This window comes from Cyprinodon tularosa, unplaced genomic scaffold (genome assembly GCF_016077235.1).
Source record: "Cyprinodon tularosa strain WSP-4 unplaced genomic scaffold, ASM1607723v1 ctg210, whole genome shotgun sequence".
Lineage (NCBI taxonomy): Eukaryota > Metazoa > Chordata > Actinopteri > Cyprinodontiformes > Cyprinodontidae > Cyprinodon > Cyprinodon tularosa.
Genome location: NW_024038779.1, coordinates 2,511,714 through 2,531,844, shown reverse-complemented (window position 1 = coordinate 2,531,844; position 20,131 = coordinate 2,511,714). Strand labels below are relative to the sequence as shown.

At 37.5% G+C, this 20,131-nt stretch overlaps 1 protein-coding gene across 1 annotated transcript in view; it reads left to right on the top strand.

The window, feature by feature from the left end:
* The first annotated feature begins 6,122 nt into the window (after positions 1–6,122).
* The window catches only part of ptprub (protein tyrosine phosphatase receptor type Ub), a 270,284-nt gene continuing 256,275 nt past the window's right edge, over positions 6,123–20,131 (top strand). The window contains 1 exon segment of the mRNA XM_038285405.1: positions 6,123–6,380. Within this exon segment, the coding sequence (XP_038141333.1) occupies positions 6,311–6,380 (70 nt within the window). The 5' untranslated portion in view covers positions 6,123–6,310.

Here is a 20,131-nt window from a genome sequence, read left to right as displayed (position 1 = left end):
GCATGTAGTCTATACCTCCCTGCTTTAGTGTGTATTTAGTTTCCAGTTGTTAGTTATAACAAAATAATAAAATCCAAATAAAGATAAAAACTGGCTTTCAAAAAGACCAATTACACCTAGAATGATCTCATCGGATAATGATCATATTTTGAATCGGAATCAAATGTAGTGTTAGAGTTTTTTTAAGGAGCTAACTTCACACGCCTCCGGCTATTGATTCTTTTATCGTCAGGCAGCTGATGAGTGTTGCAAATGCTGATGGACTTATTGACAGCCCACACAGGAAAAGAGCTAAAGGCGGGTAAACAATGAATAATACATCAGGTCAATTTTATTTGTACTATACTGTTCTTTTTATTTTAAAAGCTTTGACTTTACTTCACTTCCACTTCTTTTCTCTGATTTAAATACACCCCCTCCTAAGACATACGCTACAGTGTAATTTAGCTTAAATAAATTACCCTTTCTGATCCATAATTTACTAACCCTACTAACACAGATGTCATGTTGCCTAAGGAGACGCTTTTTTCCATATAACTATACCCCCTCCTTTTTTTTTTCCAGTGATGTTTTCCTGTTTTTGTTCAGCGCAGCTCTGCATGCCCAGGCTGCGAGATAGACACTGATGGTGTTGAAATTGACAACTTCTCTCAGAACTGTGATGATATGTTATTACACATTGGCATGTGGCACAGCCTGTCCAGATGTAGGTGTTTGTCCGGGGTTATGAGTGGCAGTCGATAAAGCGTCTGATAAAATGACTATCATCACGGCGCATCTCTGCTGACACCTGTCCTGCCGTTTGAATTTAGCAGTGTTTTGCAACATCACATTACTGCACATTAAAATACGTTGCAGCAAAATGCATTCCAGTCAAAACACTTCTTTTGTTTTAATAAATGTCCTTTAAATGCGTGTCTGTCACATGTAAAGCAGGTGTAATAACAGGTTTTTACTTGACATTGTGTTGTTCTCTTTCCATTAATCAAATTACTCTGAGTACGATGGTTTGTTAATTCAGGTCTTACAATATTAGAGTCAATTAATGGTGAACACCTTTAATTTAATTTTCAGCTGTAATGTCCACACATTGCAGCTAATTAAAAGATGTATAGCCAGTTTAACTGAGTCACAGTTAAATGCGTTATCCCAAGGAGAAGTGGCTCTGATGGTCCTTTTGTTTTTTGCAATAAGTTAGCATGGAGAGCTAAGAGAAAATGTTTTACCCATAACATTTTGTTTTTTACTAATTTTGCTTTCATGTCACTTAGACGTTTGAAATCAACAAACATTTTTAGTCAGGATTTTAGAGATTTAACGGGAACAGAACAGAAAGCGTTCAAAAACCAACCTGGACAATTGCCCATTTTGTTACATTTGCATTTACTTTTCATTAATCCCATTTTTTTTTATTTGTTTTACTCGCCACACCCAGCTCTCATTTCTAATAGACCTATTAAATCCAGAAGTCACTGAAATAGAAACCGTCTGGCTAGATATAGCAAGGTAATACATCTCAGAGAGCAACACATCAGGCGCCTAGGAAAAGAAATTCAACATCATTTGAGAAAAAAGTTATAGACGTTTAATTAATCAGCTGTCATGGATCAAAGGTGCTCTTCCAAAATTCATCAAGAGGCCATAAAAAGATGTAGAACAACATTTGGAGTACTTCAGGCTTTCACTTTCATTGATTTACAAATATTCACGATTCATCCTCCGTATGAAACACCAATGGTTGTTTTGGTTAACTTGGATTAGGTTTATTTAATAGACAATCTCTCTTAACAAATGAAATCATTATTTAAGTAAGAATTTCGGATGGAAATATAATCCCAGCTCGTCTAGGTTTGAACTTCTATCAAAAGTAAGCTTTTGTCTCAGCACCTGATTACACCAGGGTTGTGTTCAGTTCAGTTTAAGGGGAGATCTTGACACAAGAACAGTTTGCGCAGCTGGAAAGGTCACTCAGACAGGAAGACTCTTTGTTCTGGTTCAGTTTGTTGTATGTCTGAAGGTTGACTCACTTCACATTTGAAACTGAGACATACACAAAGAACAAAGTCAGTGAAAAAGGAAAAAAAAACTTTGCTGAAACTTTATATAGTCCTAGATCAAAACAACAATAATTAGCTATCATCACTGGAAATCAAGAGGGACATTAGAGCGAAGTATGAATGGGCTGGATAGGATTTCTTACTCTGAGGTTATGAACTAATAGCTGCATCTGTAGCAGCTGTGGGGAAGAGAGTCCTAATGGGGACTTGATCAACCAATCAGAAATAGACAAAAAAAAAAAAAAAAAAAAAAAAAATTCAGTTGTTATTTTCTGTAACATTATTTAGACTATTTTGCAGAAAATAATATAAACTGTAAACAACCAATAAAAGATTTTAGATAGTTTTCTGCATGCAGAAAAAGTTTTATATTTAAGGTTTCCAACTAAGATTCCATTAAGGCAAATTCACTCTCTGCTTATAACAAGTTCAAATCAAACTAATCATTAGTCATTTTTAAAAATCATTTCCATTTTCTGACTGAATAAAATCAATTTAGAGACTTTTATTTATGCAAAACACTTCAAGATCAAAAACAAGGTCACAGTTTCAAGGAAAAGTAAAAACGTTGGGGCTGACTGAGCTTTTTTTGTGGTTGTACCACAGCTTTGGACTTAGCTTTGCATCTATACATGAACTTGGTCTTATCCAAGTTCAAAATTTTTTTTACAGATTATTATTACTCCTTACTTGTTATTCTTTCATCTACCTTGTTTCTAACCAAATTTTATGTTTTTGTTTTCTATTTGTGTGTGTTTGTTATTTATTGTATTTGTCAAGCACTTTTGTTTTCATTGTTAATATAGAAGAGGTTATACTAATAAATGAGTTATTAATTTAGTAGAAAAAACAGATAACTTGATATTGATATGAAGACCTTTGTTAAAATCTCAAATGCACTATATTTTCTTGATTACGTGCATCACAACACCACTGTCCATTCTCATACACAATTTGCGCAACAAGCCAACGACACACCAGACAAGCTTGCAAAGATGTGTCAGATCACGCACTTTGAAATAATTATTACATTTGTGCCATATGTTTGCATTTGGTTTGTGCACATTCCATTAGATCCAAAAGTGATTTCTGCAGTCCAACATTTCAAGGACTTAATAACACAAACAGCTGTTGGTAGAGATGGAGAAAAGTAACCCCATCAAATGCAAATTTAATACCCGCAACATGTCAACTCTCCTAATTTATGGAGAAATATGCCTTGCAGCTGTCATTGGAAGTTGCAAAGGTATGTATACTTGCCATATCTGAGAGAATATGAAACTCATTCTGGCTGTAAATTAAATATAAATAAAGGATATTAAAATTTTTTTGACTTTTTGGACTTTACAATATTCAGTACAAATTATTTATTATTTAAATGTATACAATTTTTAACAAGCTCTGTTAAGGTAAAAAAAAAAACCTAATCCATGTTATTATAATGAGGTTATTATAAAGACTGACATTATGAAATATTGTACAAAATGCCTCGGTGTCAGCCACATGTTAATATTTATGGCTAAAAATGTCACCCAGAGCCTTGGTGTAATGATCCTGCAATAGACAGCATGGGTTTTGCTGTTATTATTATAAGTTAGGGTTGCAGCATTAACCAAATGACAGGACAGGACATGTTTTGCTACCCAGTCTGGTATGACTTGTCTGACATCTCTACAAAAAAAAAAAAAAAAAAAAAAAGAATTGAGAAAATGTAAATGAATCTGTCACTATACAATTAATAATCATTAAATCAATGTGATATAAATGATGAAAAACACATTGTTTGTCATTGCTACTTCTACAGGGAAAGGTGTCTAATTGAAAATAATTCTAATGGGAAGATTTTAGGCAGGACTCCAGCTGTAGTTCATTTAAAAATGCTGCTGTTTGCCGTCACTGTCCTGCAGTTGTCGGAAATCACAAGTACATAGAAACCTGCTGTTACTGCTAACTGAAAATTTCAGCCACCTTTTCTGCTTTATTTGATCTGAATTTATCTCAGATGTCGGGCCTTTACTGTCTAAGGCATTCACACTGATTCACATTTTCCACAGTTGGAGACAGAACAGCTTCATTGGCTTTTTGTGGTTTACCAACAGAGAGTGCAAGCATACTGAAGGTTTTACAACTAAAAATCTCAACAAATATGGAATGCAATTGTATTGAAGCCCCTTTATTTAGATTCTCCTACATAAAACATAGAACCTCCAATGATCACCAAATTTCTGCTGCGTGTTGTCAGATCTTATATTGAGTACTACTGTGAGGTTTGTGTTGTATGTTAGACATTACCAAATGCATATTGGGGCTTCAGTTTTGGAAAAACTAAATAGTCTCAATGGTCATTTATTCTCAGTCTAAAAGCAGGGGTATAATGATAATGCAACATGCATTTTTCTTTATTCCTGTTTTTAGGGGCTGAATTTGATCATATCTTTAACTGCATGAAGCCGCTTTATTATGGAAGTGCAGGATATTAGAAAACCTCACAACAGAAATAGTGTTAGTGAATATTATGATGATGATATAATTTCTGATAAATACTTTACACCTAAATTCCTCTTTCCATTCTTTTCATGTATGTTTTTAAAAGTCGTTAAGCTTTAGCTTTTATTGCAACAGATGCTCTCCCTGGACTCTATCCAACTGGCTAGATGTTACATTACCATGTTAAATGCAAATTGCTTGATTATAAATTAACCAATAATTATTCTAAATACACTGATATAGCAAATAAGTTATGTTAACAATATGTTGTGCAGCCTTACTTTACCTCAAAGAGTAAGATACATCTCCTCCGATATGCTTATTGTAAATACAGGAGCTCCCCAAGGAGGTGTGACCTCTACTGTGTTGGTCTTTTTTTTTTTGTTATTCTTCCCAGCGAGCTGCTACTTGTGAATCCATATTGCTATTTGTATAAGTATGCAGATGACCTGGTGCTTGTTGGTCTTATGCAATTGATTTAGAAGTGGAAGATAGAAACAGACTGTCCAGAATAGCAGCATGGCTAATGAGATAATTGGTCCTAAGCAAAGAATGCTGGGAGATATGTGCAAACAAAACAAACAAAAAGCTCACCACCATCACCAAATTGTGGGTGACCCAGGTCAACCCCCCCCCCCCCCCCCCCCCCCCCCCACACACACACACACACACATACACACACATACAATCCCATTTGGTGAATCTACTCCCAACTGGAAGGAGATTTAGAGCATCCAGAGCCAACTACAATAACGTTTCTCAATTGACCAATATCTATGATCTTAATGGGTTTTTTCGTTTAGTGTTTAGTATCTCCTGGGCCTTGTTTTTTTTTTCTTTTTTCTATTAACCAACATTACAAAGAAATAAAGACACATTTTCTTATACGTGGTAAATAAAGCTGAACTTCATTTACTGTAAGGTTGATACTTTCATCTAATTTGTGTAATTTGTGTAATTTCTGAATATGATCTCAAGAAGCAACTCTTCTCGATGTGTATCTAGAAACCGGGTCCTGCCTGCAAATCTGAAGGGCGCTTATTTTCTTCCTTTTCTTTTTTTGAAATCATATATCTATTAGTCTAAATGGCCCAGTCAAAGTCTAGACTTAAATTAACCTCACGGGATCTTCACAGACACTTTGCATCTAAATTTGACTGTGGGAGAAAAAAGAACCCTTAGTTTTGTGGCTATATCTGCAATAGCTAGGCTTTTTTGTACACAGATTTATATTAGCAAAAACTGATATTTCTTCCACTTCACAAAACAATCAACGATTATGGTTGTGACATGACATAATGTGAAGAAACATATGAATACTTTAGAAATGTGCTGAAATGAAGTGGAGAACTAAAATGACCAGAGTCATGCTCCCAAAGAAAAAGACAAATATTTTTTTTTAATCCCACCCCTGAATGAAGCAGAACCAGATAAGATTTATTCAGCCCCCAATCTAATGGGAAGCTGTCATTTCAGTATCTGGCCACTTGGAGGCGCCCGACTCATGCTTTGAATGGAAAAGTTGAAGTGTGGGGAGCGAAAGTGGGCTTGGGAAAGCAAATTTCTCTCCTCAACTGTTTACCCTGACGTCAGTTTGCAGAAGTAGCTCTGCCCTGTCTCACTCCAGTGTCTCGGAAACTCAGTTAAGAAACAAAACTGAGGGAAATAGATGGGCTCTGCTTTGCTCTCTGCCGCCTTCCTGGACCTGACGGAGTGAATGAAATGACCTGTTCTTTCCATGTAAAGTGGACTAAAACATCTACACGATGAACACCTGCGCCTTTCTGCTCATTTTAAGTGTCCAGATCTACGCTGATGGCATCGAGGGGCCAACAGGTAAGACTGATGCAGATCTGAAGCGAAGCTGGGAAGTTTTTATTTGATTTTTATTCACATGCGTAAAGTCCAGAGAGGAGAAGCGGAGCGCGTCTGGTGAAAGATGACAACTTTGTGCCAAAAAACATCCTGCCTTTATCTATGGGGTTTTGTATGAATAAAACTTATTTATTATACTAAACCTAATCACATGTGTGCATCTTTATAAAAGCTGGGAAATGTTAGTTATTTAGAAATGCGTGCGGCTGAGCGCGCAGATTTTCCCCCAAAGCAAAACAATCCACCGCATCTATCTGACCTGCACCCTGTAAATTCCCCAGGGATACTAAAAATATTTGATTTGCATGGGCAAAATGAAACTAACTGAGAGAGAGAGAAAGTATTAAGTGCGAAGAATATATGAGTCAATACTTGCAAGTCTCTCAAATCCCCCCACATCCTGAATCATAGACTAAAAAGCTGAAGACTTTCCAGGCTGGAATCAGGTTGCATAGTTGATTCAGTGACTCCATAAAAGTTTGACATCCCACTGTGGGTTGTTGCATAGGAATCGTCATTGATTATATAAACCAAAATCTTTCTTTTTCTGTAGAGAAGTTTATCCCATCCTTTCCATAAGCTGCACATTTCCTTCTCCAAAGGTGATCACAAAAGAAAAACAAGATAACATAGAACCAGTGGAGGTTCCAGCATTTATTGCACCCCGTGCAAGCCCCTCCCTTATGCTCCCATCACCTCCCTTTTGCAAAAACCAGTAGCTTTTTATTACACAATATGACAGATCAATTAAAGACAAAAATTTACCTGCTTGAGCTACATATACATGAAGATTGAGCTCATGTAAAAGTCATTTTCTGATGCAGTTTTCTATAGTGATACATTTGATCTGATCTAAAACATGGACTCCCTTTTTTCTTCTACCCCCTACTAATTTTATTATTTATGCATTTTTAATTTCACATTTATATATTTATTAACCCTGGATCTACTGATTTGTTCAGCTGACATTTTACTAACTCCTATGATGTAAAAATGAGGGAGATCATCGTGTTTATAAGAAAACTGAATAGATATATAAGTAGAAATTTAGTTCAAATTTGATATGTCAAATTTAATGTTTTGTGTTTTCTGATCAGGTTTTAGGCATCTCTTAAAAGTAGAATATTTGATTTATATTTGATTATTCTGAATTACTCCAGAGTGAATAAAAAGACTGAAAAAGGCTGTTATTTTATTATCTAATTAGAGAGTTTAAATCGAATACTAAAAACACCATTTTAGTTGCTTTGTGCCACTGCATGCTGCCCACCAACAAAATTCTCCTTAGGGCAGTAAGCCATCCTGACCTTTAGATTCAGTTTGTGGTCCCAATTGCTGTTAAGGCTGTCATACACCAACCAGCACACTATTGAAGTCTATATGTTATTTTTTCCCAGCTTTTATTGTTATTACACTGTCACAAGTACAGAGCAATGAAATGAATTCTCAGGGACGCAGAGTGCAGTCTGTGGAGTCCCAGCTCTATGCCCTAACCACTAGGCCGCCACTCCCCCAGTTATTATATGTGCCACCTCTCTGTAAATGAACTATTAATGAAAGTTTAACCCCGAAATGTTTCTTATGAATCGCACAAAGTGAAGTGATTTGTTAGTGGTTAGAGAGCATTTGTGGCCTGGAGAGACACCAGAACCTGGTAACCTCAGGCTATCCTTCTGCTTCCTTAAGAAAGAGCCTTAAAGGGATAGTGCGTAATAAATTTGGCATTTCACTAGCAAAAATCAGAGTTTGCTTTAATAAAAATGTTTTCTACGAATGTCTAATGAAATCATATCAAAAATGAAAGCGTTTTCATATTTTGGAATTAGTAGATTATTAATAGATAGGAGCAGAACATCTAATGGGAGATGCCATTTTGTTTCACCATTTTTGATCAGTGTAGCTGAAAGGGGACAAAGTTGGCGGCCTTATACATTTAATCTGGATCTAAAAATGTGTTATTGGTGCCAGAGAAATTGAAAACAAGCAATGGAGGGCCATCTGTACTCTTTGTCCAGTGAGAGGCAATAGAATCAAGCAAAACAAGAAAACAAATTAATAAACGAGAAAAAGCCTCAGCACAACTTTTACCAAACCGGAGACAATTTATGAGAGAGCTGGGCTTCAAAACCAACACATATGTTGCAAGTTGTCTGCTGGACAGTTTATGTAATTCAGTATAATGATAAGGTTTATTTTAGCTTTCTTTTAGAAACAGAACTATAGTACTTTAAGAAATGAAATGAGAGTTAGATATAAAAATCAATAAAGTTATGGTGGCCTTTTAAGGAGGTTTGAGTAATACACCGCTATATTTCTATGAGTTTGCTGTGCACTGTTAGTCAGCTGCCTGAAAAAGGACTTTTGACTACCAAAAAATTATACACCCTTAACATCAAGCTATAACATCATTCACAGACTATGAATATTTTCCACAGTATTTGTAATTCTGTCATTGGTAAATCTTCTAAAATAATAGAATAGCCTAAATTATTTGAAATTTGTAATGAATAAACCTTTAAAGTGAATCTAAATGTATGTTTTCATCAACATAATGATGAAATTATAACTGTGGCATCTACCTTTTGGGCCCCCCTGCTTTCCTGAGGAGCCCTGAGAAAGCCTTCATGGCTGATTTCTTGGTCTGGCTCTTGGTCAGCAGCCTCTGGTTTCCTGGGGTTGTGGGGAGAGACAGAGAGGATATTTTTTCTTTTTATTTATTTCATTTCATGTTATTGATTAAACTCTGGCATTTCAGGCTTTTCCTGTATTGGTCTTTGATCTAGTGTTTCAGCTGGATAAAATCTTTTCAAGATTCAAATCAGTCTGGGAGGTGGACAAAGTGGCTGAAAATAAACATATGGGAAACCTTCTCACCGTCATTCAAATTCATGTATTCACCCTCGGCTCTTTCCACTAAATTCAGTCTGGTATTTGCTCCGAGCTCAATGTCGCCTCTTTAGCCAGAACACTGATATGATCTGGGGCTGGTTTTTCTTGCACACATCCCAAAGCTAAAACAAGGAGAGAACACAGAGATGAAACAATGGGAATAAGGCATAACATTTGCACCGCAGGATGCATTAACAATGCAACGCCTCTGATCAACACCTTTGGATGAAGATCCACCTCATATGCCGTTGTTAAACTCAGGCCTGTTCTTGTATTTCATTAGCGAGGATTCTCTATAAGCCTAACTGAAGCGGTAATATGAGGAAATCAGTGGAGTACATCATTAAGAGGAATGGGATGAAACATATGACGGATTAAATCACACACACAGGTAATTAAAAGAGCTCAATGGAACAGTAACGCTCCACCACTCAACCCTTTGTCTGAGTGTCTGTCAACAAATATTTACATGCTGTTTGGTGTTCCGTTTGCGAGCCTCGCAGTCAGAGCCATTGCCTTCCCATTAGCCATTAATAGTCACCGTTGGCAGGTGTTGAGGCTTTTTGTCTCTCTCCCCCCCCCCACCTTGTCTGCCTGCATCTCAGTCTGATGGAAAACAAATGAAGTGGCAGAAATGTGGTCTTGATTCCCACTAGACAACACCCTAACCCTGAAAGCTGCATAGTGGGCTGTTTGGGACTCTTTACCCGTATCACCTGCTCTGATACACACACTGCCTTCTATAACATTGTCATGTTAGAATCCTTAATGGAAATGTATTTCATTGGGCTTAAGGGATGCACAGATATGAAAATCTTCTATGCCCAATACCAATATTGGCTGATAACTTATATTTACTGATATTTTGTATTATACATTTCCAAATCCTTTGTACACAGGAAATCATTGGTGACATTGCTTTTGCTGAATCACAGTCCCCGTCACATGACAGTCACTATTCAGCATCATACATCCCTAAATCACCAATGTCCAGCTTCCTAATCTCTGCTGATAAAACAACCCCCACAGTGGCATACTGCCACCACCGGCTTCATCTTGTTCATTGGCTTTATTATTTTTTTTTCCATTGTTGTGGTTGAAATATCACTCAAAATCCCACAAAATACATAGAGGTTTGTGGTTGCAATGTGAGAAAAAATTCAAAAAGTTCAAGGGGTTGTGAAAAGTTTCTAAAGGCGTTGTGGGTATTACTTTCATATCATTCTTTGCTGTTGAGTTCAGGGCATTTGATATTTTGTAGAAGTCTAGCTGTCGCTTCTCTGCTTTAAGATATGGAGGCTCTTACCTCCACTCGACAGACTGCAAGGTGAAGGATAAAAGAAAAAAAAACATTTGCTCTGATAAAATTTTTTATAAAGGTGCAGTTATAGGTGTTTTCGATGGACTCTGTGTTCTGAACCTTATCTGACACTTTTATGCTTCTTTATTCTTCTTTTAGGGCTCTTACAGCTGTTTGCACACCGACCATCTTCTCTATTAACTTTGAAGAATGTCAACTGAGTGGTATAATTACCTTGTGACTGATGACTCATTTCCAAGATAGATCTAAATTTAAGGCAGAATGTCCTTTCTGCCCATTCAGGTGAATGAGAGATACCACTTGGACTGAGATGAAAAGGGCTGGCTGAAGCATTGCGTGAAATGGCTAACACTGAAGGACCTTGGGTTTACACTGTAGAACATTTCATATTTATCTGGAACAAGCATATGAGCATTTAGATACTGAGAAATGATTCAAAAAATCATTAAAGGCATAAGAAAAAAATGCAGGAATGGGTCTCTAAATAAAAGTTTTTTTCATGTTTCATTTAATGTATATATAGCCAGAAATAGCTGCATTGCATCTCTTCCTGGACAAGTAAGCCTGCTGTAGCTGTGCAAAATAGGATTGAGGGAGGGACTTATTATTGATTTGCAATTAGATTTAGCTTTTTTGTTTGTCTTAAAATTTATATTAAACCAGTTTTAGCTGCAGATATAAATCTAAAGAGAGTCTTACTTCATACATCAAAATGCTGCCAGGTTGCTAAAAACCATTATCTATGTTGTAAAATGTTAAAAAATACAAATTGAATGTAATTGATCTTACAATGGAGAAATTAACTCTCTGCATTTTAACCCATCCCCTTGGAGAGCAGTGTGCTGCCAGTGAAGCAGTGTGGGGTTAAGTGTCTTGCTCAGAGACCCAGAGTGCAGGCTGTGGGGATCAAACCGGTTACCTGCAACCTTCTCAGGGCATAAGCGCGCTGCTCTAACCACTAGGCCAACAATCCCCCACAAGAAATATATACAATAGCAGATATCAGTATTGACTTTCGTGCTGTTTATTCTGCTCTGCTTTTATTGGGGGGACATTCGGTTCTCGCCACTTTTTGTCTGGTAGTAATTTGGACTTGCTAAGACCTGGAAAGGCGTGATGATCGAGTTAGATTAAGGTTTTGAGGATCTAACAAAGTAGATCAATTGTTTTGTCATATTTAAGTCTGATTTAAGCACAGTTCTTTTATAAGGGCATGATTGGCTCCATCACTTTGGTTTTCTGTACTTTTTCATTGTGTGTCACAAACTACAATATTGCAAAAATACACTTGTTTATTGTCCTTGTTGAACTCTAGTATTAGAACATGTCTTAAAAGTGTAGCTTTAAAATCTGTATTCAACCTTTTAGAATATCAGTTTATACTTGATCACGTTTGATACAGTTAGACAATACCAAAAATATCTCTCTATCTAGTTTTAACATTTTATTCTCCATACTGGATTTCATAAAGAAGACGTTCTCTTGAGGCACATACATTTTTTACACCAGGAAATGGAGAAAAAAAATTATTTAACATTTTTTCCCTTTTTTTTGCCTTTAGGCAACTTCCCTATTCGTCAGCAGGAAATCCACAGCAAGCTGTTAATTATGCCGGCAGACATGGTCATGCTCGTAGCTTATTATTTTAAAACTGCCTTAATGTTAATAAAAAAGCCAAGTTTATATTTTATTTCACTACGTGGTGATAAATTTGCAATGCCTGTTTTTTTGTTCAGTCAGACAGGTTAGTTTTTGGAGCTTGCTACAAAAATGTTTTCATAAATTCTTGTCCTTAAAATGATGCCTGGTTTTAAACCTCTCCTGACCTTCCCTGCACGCTAAATTCTCACAGTATTTGCTCACAAACATTATCATTATCCATCTTGTCCTGCTCGCGCTTTAGCCATTTTAAGATCCAAAACTGGCCAGCCAATCACGATGCAGCATTATAATTTAAAATGAACATGTCAGGAGGACACACATGTAGCTGCTGGTATGATATTTGTTTGGGGTTTCCCATGGCGTGTGCCGCTTTCATTTGTTTCTGCGATTGGCTAAAATCAAACTTTGGAAGGCAGGCACTTGGTGTCGTTTCCAATCAGCTCGTAATGTTCTGTTGATGCACCTCCTTTCTCCGAGCGGATTAGATGGGAGCAATCCCAGATTGACAATATGAAATAGTGTGCTACACATAGTAAATCTGGCTTCCCAGGTTATATCTCTCCTATCCTATTTCTGTGACTTAAAAAAAAAAATAATAAAAATCACCAAATGTGCTTTTATGTCTCTTTTTTTTTTTTTAAAGGCTGATGCTGTTGTGCATTCATTTGAGCAACATTGCAATTTTTTTAATGAGAAATAACGGAGTTATTGCTTCCTGAAATAAAAGAGAATGGGACCAATTCCAGGTTATGGTCTAAAAAAACCACATGGCACAACTCATTTACTGCTATCTTATAAAAGGGTGTTAAAAATGTGGATAGGTATGAGATTTTATATATCTAAAAACATAGAACTTGCTTCAAACAGCAATTCTTTTCCAATGATTTTAATGTCTGCACTCCTGGCAATTTATGTGATGACAACTAAATAAATAGAAATAATAATAATAATGATAAAACAATCACCCTTTTTCATTTTTTAATGTTAATCAATATAATCAATAAAGTAAATAGAATTTAGGAACCAGAAAATGAACACATTAACAAATGATTTGAAAGCACAGATACATTCAGCAGACTCTCTTTATAAGAGCAGCTTTATTTATTGGGGTTGTTAAAAACAATTTATAAGAAATATTTTTCACATTCATACTATTAAAATCTGCTGCTGAACCAATTTAGATGTGTGTTTAGCAGAGTGTTATTATTGTGACATTATTCATCTAATGTTGGCTATTTGCCGCTCTCACATACTGGCTTTGAAGAGTCCATTAGATGTGCTCAGTCTAATAAGCATCTATCTGAATGGAGGAAAAACAGGAGCTCAAGATGCATTAGTGAAGAACCGGTGGGGAAGGAAACATTTTTCTCGTTGAGAATTTTATTTTTTTTTTTTTTTGCTTATCCCTAATCCTCTAAGTGGAAGTGTTTCCTGCAGAAGCAAAGGACCCCCATCTGTGGGTAGACTATGAGGGGCAACGGGGATTAGACCTTAATCAGACTTCAGAAAACACTGGTTGGTTTCTCTCACTGTGGGGATTGCAAGCCATAATTCAGTCAGCTGATAAGAAACTTTATGTCCAGGGGAGAAGGCTTGTTAGTGGAGAGGGGCATTGGGAGGGACCGTCTGAGAGAGAGGCAGCGAACGAGAGGCCGACAGTGAGCCGAGCTGTGTGCGATTAGGCAGTGTAAATGAGATGAGCTCTGTGATCTGCATCATGTCTGACCTATTGTAATGTGGGTCTACATGTAATAGTGCTACACCTCTAGACTTGAAAAATACCCACCGGCTGTACGTGCTCAAGGAATCTTTCTCCATCCCCCTGTCAGGAGGATTCATGTTGGCCTTCATCAGTGGAAGCACGAGGGCCCTACTCTTATAGGAGCAGCTCTCATTTCTCATTTTATTGTAATGGATGTATGTTTGAGCTGCGCTGACTGCACGGACGTTTGGCCCGTTACGGCACAGCTCTGACATTTCTTGTAAATGCTGCATTTTATTAATCCTGCTAAGCATTTCCATGTTCTTGTTTTAATTAACACATTTATAGCTCTGTTTTGTTGCATTCAAGGCTCTACATACAGGCACATCTCCATAAATTAGAATGTCAGGGAAAAGTAAATTTACGGGTTTAATTTAATTGTTTGCGTTGTACTTGAATCTGATGACTTGTTAGTTCCTCAGTGCTGATATAAAAGATTACAAAGCAATCATGTTTTTTTTTTGTTTCCTTCTAGCCTTTAATTGCTTTTCTAGGTCTGGGTGTAAGGCCAGTGGAGGAGTCCTGAAAAGCCCCATACACACATACTTATGGGATGTTTCGTTTGGGATGCACTTACCCTAAATAATTTGTGCAACAGCAGTTTTAAAAATATGAAAAAATAAATGCATATGCAGTCAAACAGTTCAATTACATCATATTTGTATTCATGTATTTGTGTAGTGCTAGTAGATATTCTGTGTTTGGGTTGTTTATCATTTTGCTGCTTCTGTTTATGGTGTTCTTTTTCTTATAAAAAGAGCTTCGAGTCTATAGCCAGGGAGGAAGCTCCTGTCAAGGTTTGAGCAGTTAAAGCCATAGGGTGCTAGAGGTACATAGCCTGGTGCTTTATTTGGGATTTTAATATAGATTTGGTTTGATCCATTCAAAGGTTTTCGGTTTTGAAAATATTTTTTCTCTCAATCCATTTTTTGCACTTTCCCATGTTGGGGAGATGAAATAAACTCAACCACCAGCTGAAACATGATGTCCGTGGGTCTTACTAGCAATGCTTTAGCAAATCCTGCCAATACCTTTTGCTAGAGAACTGTTATAATATGGCCAACTTGACAATTAACTATCAGAGAGTAATTGATACCCTCCATGAGGAAGGTAAGCCCTGAAGGGTCACTGCCAACAGAAGTGGATGTTAGTTGAGTGTAGTAAGGTTGAGTGGGAAGAGGAAGGGTGTGTCCCCAACTAGAATCGGCGCTTTCAGCGACCAGGACATGGGCTACAAATGTTATCTTAGTTGGGTTAAGCCACTCCATATCCAGAGGTGACATCAGAAATTTCTTTCCTAGTCTATAAAGAGGGACTTTCCTGTTGCCTGGGAATCTAAAGGCCTTTGGTTGTGGGCAGCAACTGGCAGAATGACAAGAATATCCTAGAAGCTCTATGTCATTCATGGGCTGCTAGGACTGAAATGCAAAATTAACAATGAATTCGGGATTCTGGAGTTCTAGAATATACTTGATTGGCCAGACCTATACATCAGAGAGGATTTAGGAGGTTTTCCTTTTAGTTTTGATCAGAGAGAATCTCACAGGACAATGCCAAGGGTAAGATTAGAGACATCAGACCCAGCTGAGTGCTGTCCTCAAGAGAGGCAAGCTTTATCAACACCCCAGCAGAGCTAGGGACCGTTTGCCTAAATGCTACAGTGCATTAATGAAGTAGTTCATATAAAATTAACTCCAACCCAAGATTGAGGGCATATAATGTACGTCACAATGCAGATTGTTCCCCTGGGAAGTTCTTGGTATCTCAGAGAATAAATGTAGTTGATTACTGTCTTTGTTTCCAGACCTTTCACTCCAATGGTCCATACTTGAATAAGTGGAAGATGAATGATGGATAGGTGGATGGATGAAAATCCTTTTTCTTTGGTCTCATGTTAAGTTTTTTAGCTAAGTAATAGTTTTCTTGTCATTATCATACAAAATAAATTATTGAAATGTACATTGTGTTGAAATATTAATATTATTTTCTAACTGTTTCACTTTTTGGATGAGGTTATTGAAATAAATGCAATATCCAGTTATATTGTCTGTCTGGACAGATGCTTGTTTGATCCCCCAGAAAGAGGGGATCATGCAGGGAGAGTTATGTTTTAAAGGATACAAGAAGCAGGTTTCTGTTTTTAAACCCCTGTAGATGGAATGTGTGTTTCCACTGGCTGTTAGTCCGTTTCTTCTCTGTGTGGCTCCACTTACTTAAATAAAGTCTCTCTCTGGTCAAAGGAGAGCACTGAAAGAAATCACTTAGATGGAAAAGAGAAGACCAATTGTAGATAATTATCCATGATGCTTATTTTCCTGTCAAGGCCTCCTTTTGTAAGTGTGTTATTGAAGGGTCAAGAATCAGGGCACAGACCAGAGAATCAACAAGAAATAGATAAAAAAAACGAGTTTCCCCTCTTAGAAAGAAGTTAAATAGCCGTAACACATAGTATGTCAGCATATATAGCAGCATCTTAGCAGTTCACAGTTCAATTAACCTGAATTTGAAAAAACATCAACCTTTTCTCCATGCCTACCAGATGGTTCCGGGGTATTTGTCATTCTCTAGGGTAAATTTCTTTGCTTAAATCCCTAGTCTCATTATGAGTTTGATGAGTCCTCCAAACCAAGTCTGATACCCCAAGGAGCAACAGACCAGTTTATGCCAGATAGCCAAAATGGCTTAAAAACTTGTCAAATAGATATTACATCTGATTAACCACAACAAAACAAACACAAAGCTTACATTTCAAACCGCAGGGTTTAAAAGTTCCCAAGTCACAATGTATGTTCTCATGGTGTGCTATTCTATTCTATTGATAGCTAATTAACAGGCTTTTGCTGAACCAAATTCATCAGGTAAAGCAGGGAAACCCCTAAAACCTGCAGGACAGAGGCCCTCAAGGACCAATTTTGGGAACCCCTGACTTACAGTCACCTAACAAAATTAGAGAAGCATCACTTTGATTGTCTGGTCAGTGGCCACCAACCACAACACTATTTGATGCAGATGTTTTCTGTAACAGTTAAGAAGGTTTAAAATTAAGTCGGAGGTAACATTGCACCCTTTCCAAATATGGGAGAGCAATATATTCAATAGAAAATAGGCTCGCTAAATGGAGTAGTGAAAAGTTCCTCTATTTCACCCTCTGAAGCATGAAGTTTTTTCTTTTATGAAACATCAGCGAAAGTGTTTTGGTTTCTTTTTAGTTAGAAGGAAAGTATTTGTATTCTCTTGGGAACATTCAGATAGACTGCTGCTTTAGTAAAGCATTGCTAATTGGTAATGAAAAGAGCCTAGAACAGGTAAGGTTTTGATCATCCCCAGCTTTCTCTTGGCTGAATTGTTCTTAACGAGTTCCACCTTTCCTTACCATTTTAACCTTTGGTGCATGGCCGCGGAAAGTGGTGAGAGGGGGATTTAAAAAAAAAAGTAAAATACTTTGCACAGTTTTTAAATTTCTTTTGAGTATTTTGGAAAATTATTTTGGCTTTTTATTTTTCTATGACATGTATTTGGATTTTAATGTAAATATTTTGACACCTAATCAACACAAATTCATGGATGTTACATTGTCATGGCGATGTTAAGCAAGCTAGAGCATGGCACCCGGCTCGCAGCAGCAGACTAGTAAATTTTCATTGTCTCATGACAGAAACGAGGAGGAAATTTGGCACAGAAATGCATTTCGGATTCTTCTGCTTATGAGAGACTTTTATCTCCATGACCTCAGAGCGCAACTGAACCTTTGGACACCTGTAAACAGGGCACCCTGCCTGTAGCTCAAAGTATGGTGCCGCCGTGCACTTCCATAACTATTGGTGCAGTTTAACGTAACCATAGTATTTTAGAGTGTTTTTTTGATCTTGTGTTCTGTGTGTAATGGATGTGGAGAATTGTTCTATGACAATAAAAAATTATTTTTCCCTTGTGGTTTGCATAAAAGGATTTCGGAGCTAATAGAGTCAGAGTGATATAAACATAGTGACTCAGGTTCCTGCCAGCTGACGGAATCTACGTTGTTTTAGTGTTATTGTGAAGTTTAATTAATAGTGCATATATTCACCTGTGTGTTACAGACCCTGGTTGCATGCACTGAAGTGTATATGACAATAAAGTAGTGAATGTCAATCTATTTACTTATTTATTGTTATCGTATTTAAACAGGCCTGTAGGCTCATAAGTCTTTTGTCCAAAAAAAGCAAAAACATTTTCACAGCACCCCCTGTTCAAAAGTACTTCCAGCGGTCCTGCTTTGGTGTGTCGTTGCAAATTGAGGTTGTTACTTTTTGGCAAAAAAAGGTCAGTAACTCGTTAGAAGAAGCTCCTCCAGCAGAACAGGCTTATTGGCAGTGGACATTCTCATTTATACCTTAAACCTGCTTAAAGCTACTTAAACCTGACCAGACAGCCAGTATGGTCTAGTTGGTTAAAGCACTTATTCAGTAGAAACTGACTAGACTACACTTTCAAATAGACCACATTTCCTTATCAAAACCTCCACAAACCACTTTAAAAATATGTTTAGAAAATTCACTCTTTAGTAAATATACGTACAAATATATATTACTGAAAAAGAGTTTCCTTCTGTATGTGTTTATTCATTGCTTCGAATAGCAGGAAACATCCTGAAGCCTTGCCATGCAGAGAGATTCTGGTTTTCCCAGCCCACCCCGACAAAGATGCCGTCTGGGGCTGGCGTTGCCACCTCTTTGGGCTCCTTGGGGTTACTGTGACACCTTGCAGTGGGGGAGATGCCAGGACTGGAGAGATTTACAGTCTGTGGCCTGCCATGGCCTGTCTCTTCTCGCTTTTTCTTTCACTCTGCAGCAGCCTCCAGAGTGCAGGTTTCTCAGCTCCCTCACCCAGGTGTTATTAAAGTGGTATTGATCTTTGGAACGCTGGGAAGTCCATTTTACTTAAGTTTGATCAAAGTGGCATCCAGCCTGTGGTCTTTGAGCTTTACGTGGGAGTGGGAAATAGCCAGTGGGACTGCATGGCCGAGCACCGGTATATAACAGCGGAGTGAAACCCATAATGTGTTGTGGAAGATGTGAAAAAATATGTGTCAGTTCTCAAATCATGAGCCTCACTTTCATGTTGTTGCTTCAAACACAAAGATTTGATGCTCATTCGCTGGAATACTGCAGAGACACTAATGCTAAACACAGATGGGCTTGTGTTTATATCCTGGATAAGATAGAGTGAAGCTACACAGCTTTAGAGCATAGACAGATGTGTAATTATGCACCAAAAAAGGCAGAGTTTTGAGTCGCAGCCGTTTCATTCCCTTCGCTTTCTTCCCCAAGGTAAGTGAGCTCCAGACTGCAGAAACTGGGTCTGCAAGACGGATGCTGCGAGTGCCGTTCCTTATCCCCTACCAAGAGGAAAGAAAAGCCTCCTGAGCAGTTTATATTTAGACTTCTGGCTGCGTTTCACTTCTTTACCTACGTCGCCTCTGTCAACATATTTATGGCTGGTTTTTTGAGTTTTTGTTGCAGAGAACTCGACATGCTGCAGGTCAAATACAAAGCTCAGGATTGCTGCGTTTGTTTCTGACCTATTGTTTAGAGCTTCCTGTGTAGTCCGCTATTTATGAAAGGCCCGTTGAAATCTGAGCCACTGACACTCCTTTAAAAGTCAAAACACTCTCTGCAGGATATTCTTCCCCCCTGACTGTCTAATGTGGGCTAAAGCTTTATGCCTCCTATCTAAAGAAGTGATATTTCTGGTCTGACCAGTTCTTTTTGAGCTGAAAGGAGCCCTGCAATAAAGCCAAGGCTTTCCGTTTTATCTCAGACTCGTTAAACCGACAAGACGTTCACATAAACTTAATCTGGACGGTGGAAATTGAAGAGCATTAAAGTGTAACAGAGCATTGATAACGTCTGCTGTGCCGACTTAAAAGGGAGCAAAGTATTTGAGAATTGCACAGCGTGGCATCTAAAGCCCATCTGCAATCTTTTCTCTTTAGAAAAACATATCCGCTGCGCTCGACTTTATGCACTGCCTTTCAAAATTGTTCATATACCTTAAACATTTATACATTTTGACAAATCACAACCATAAACTTTAATG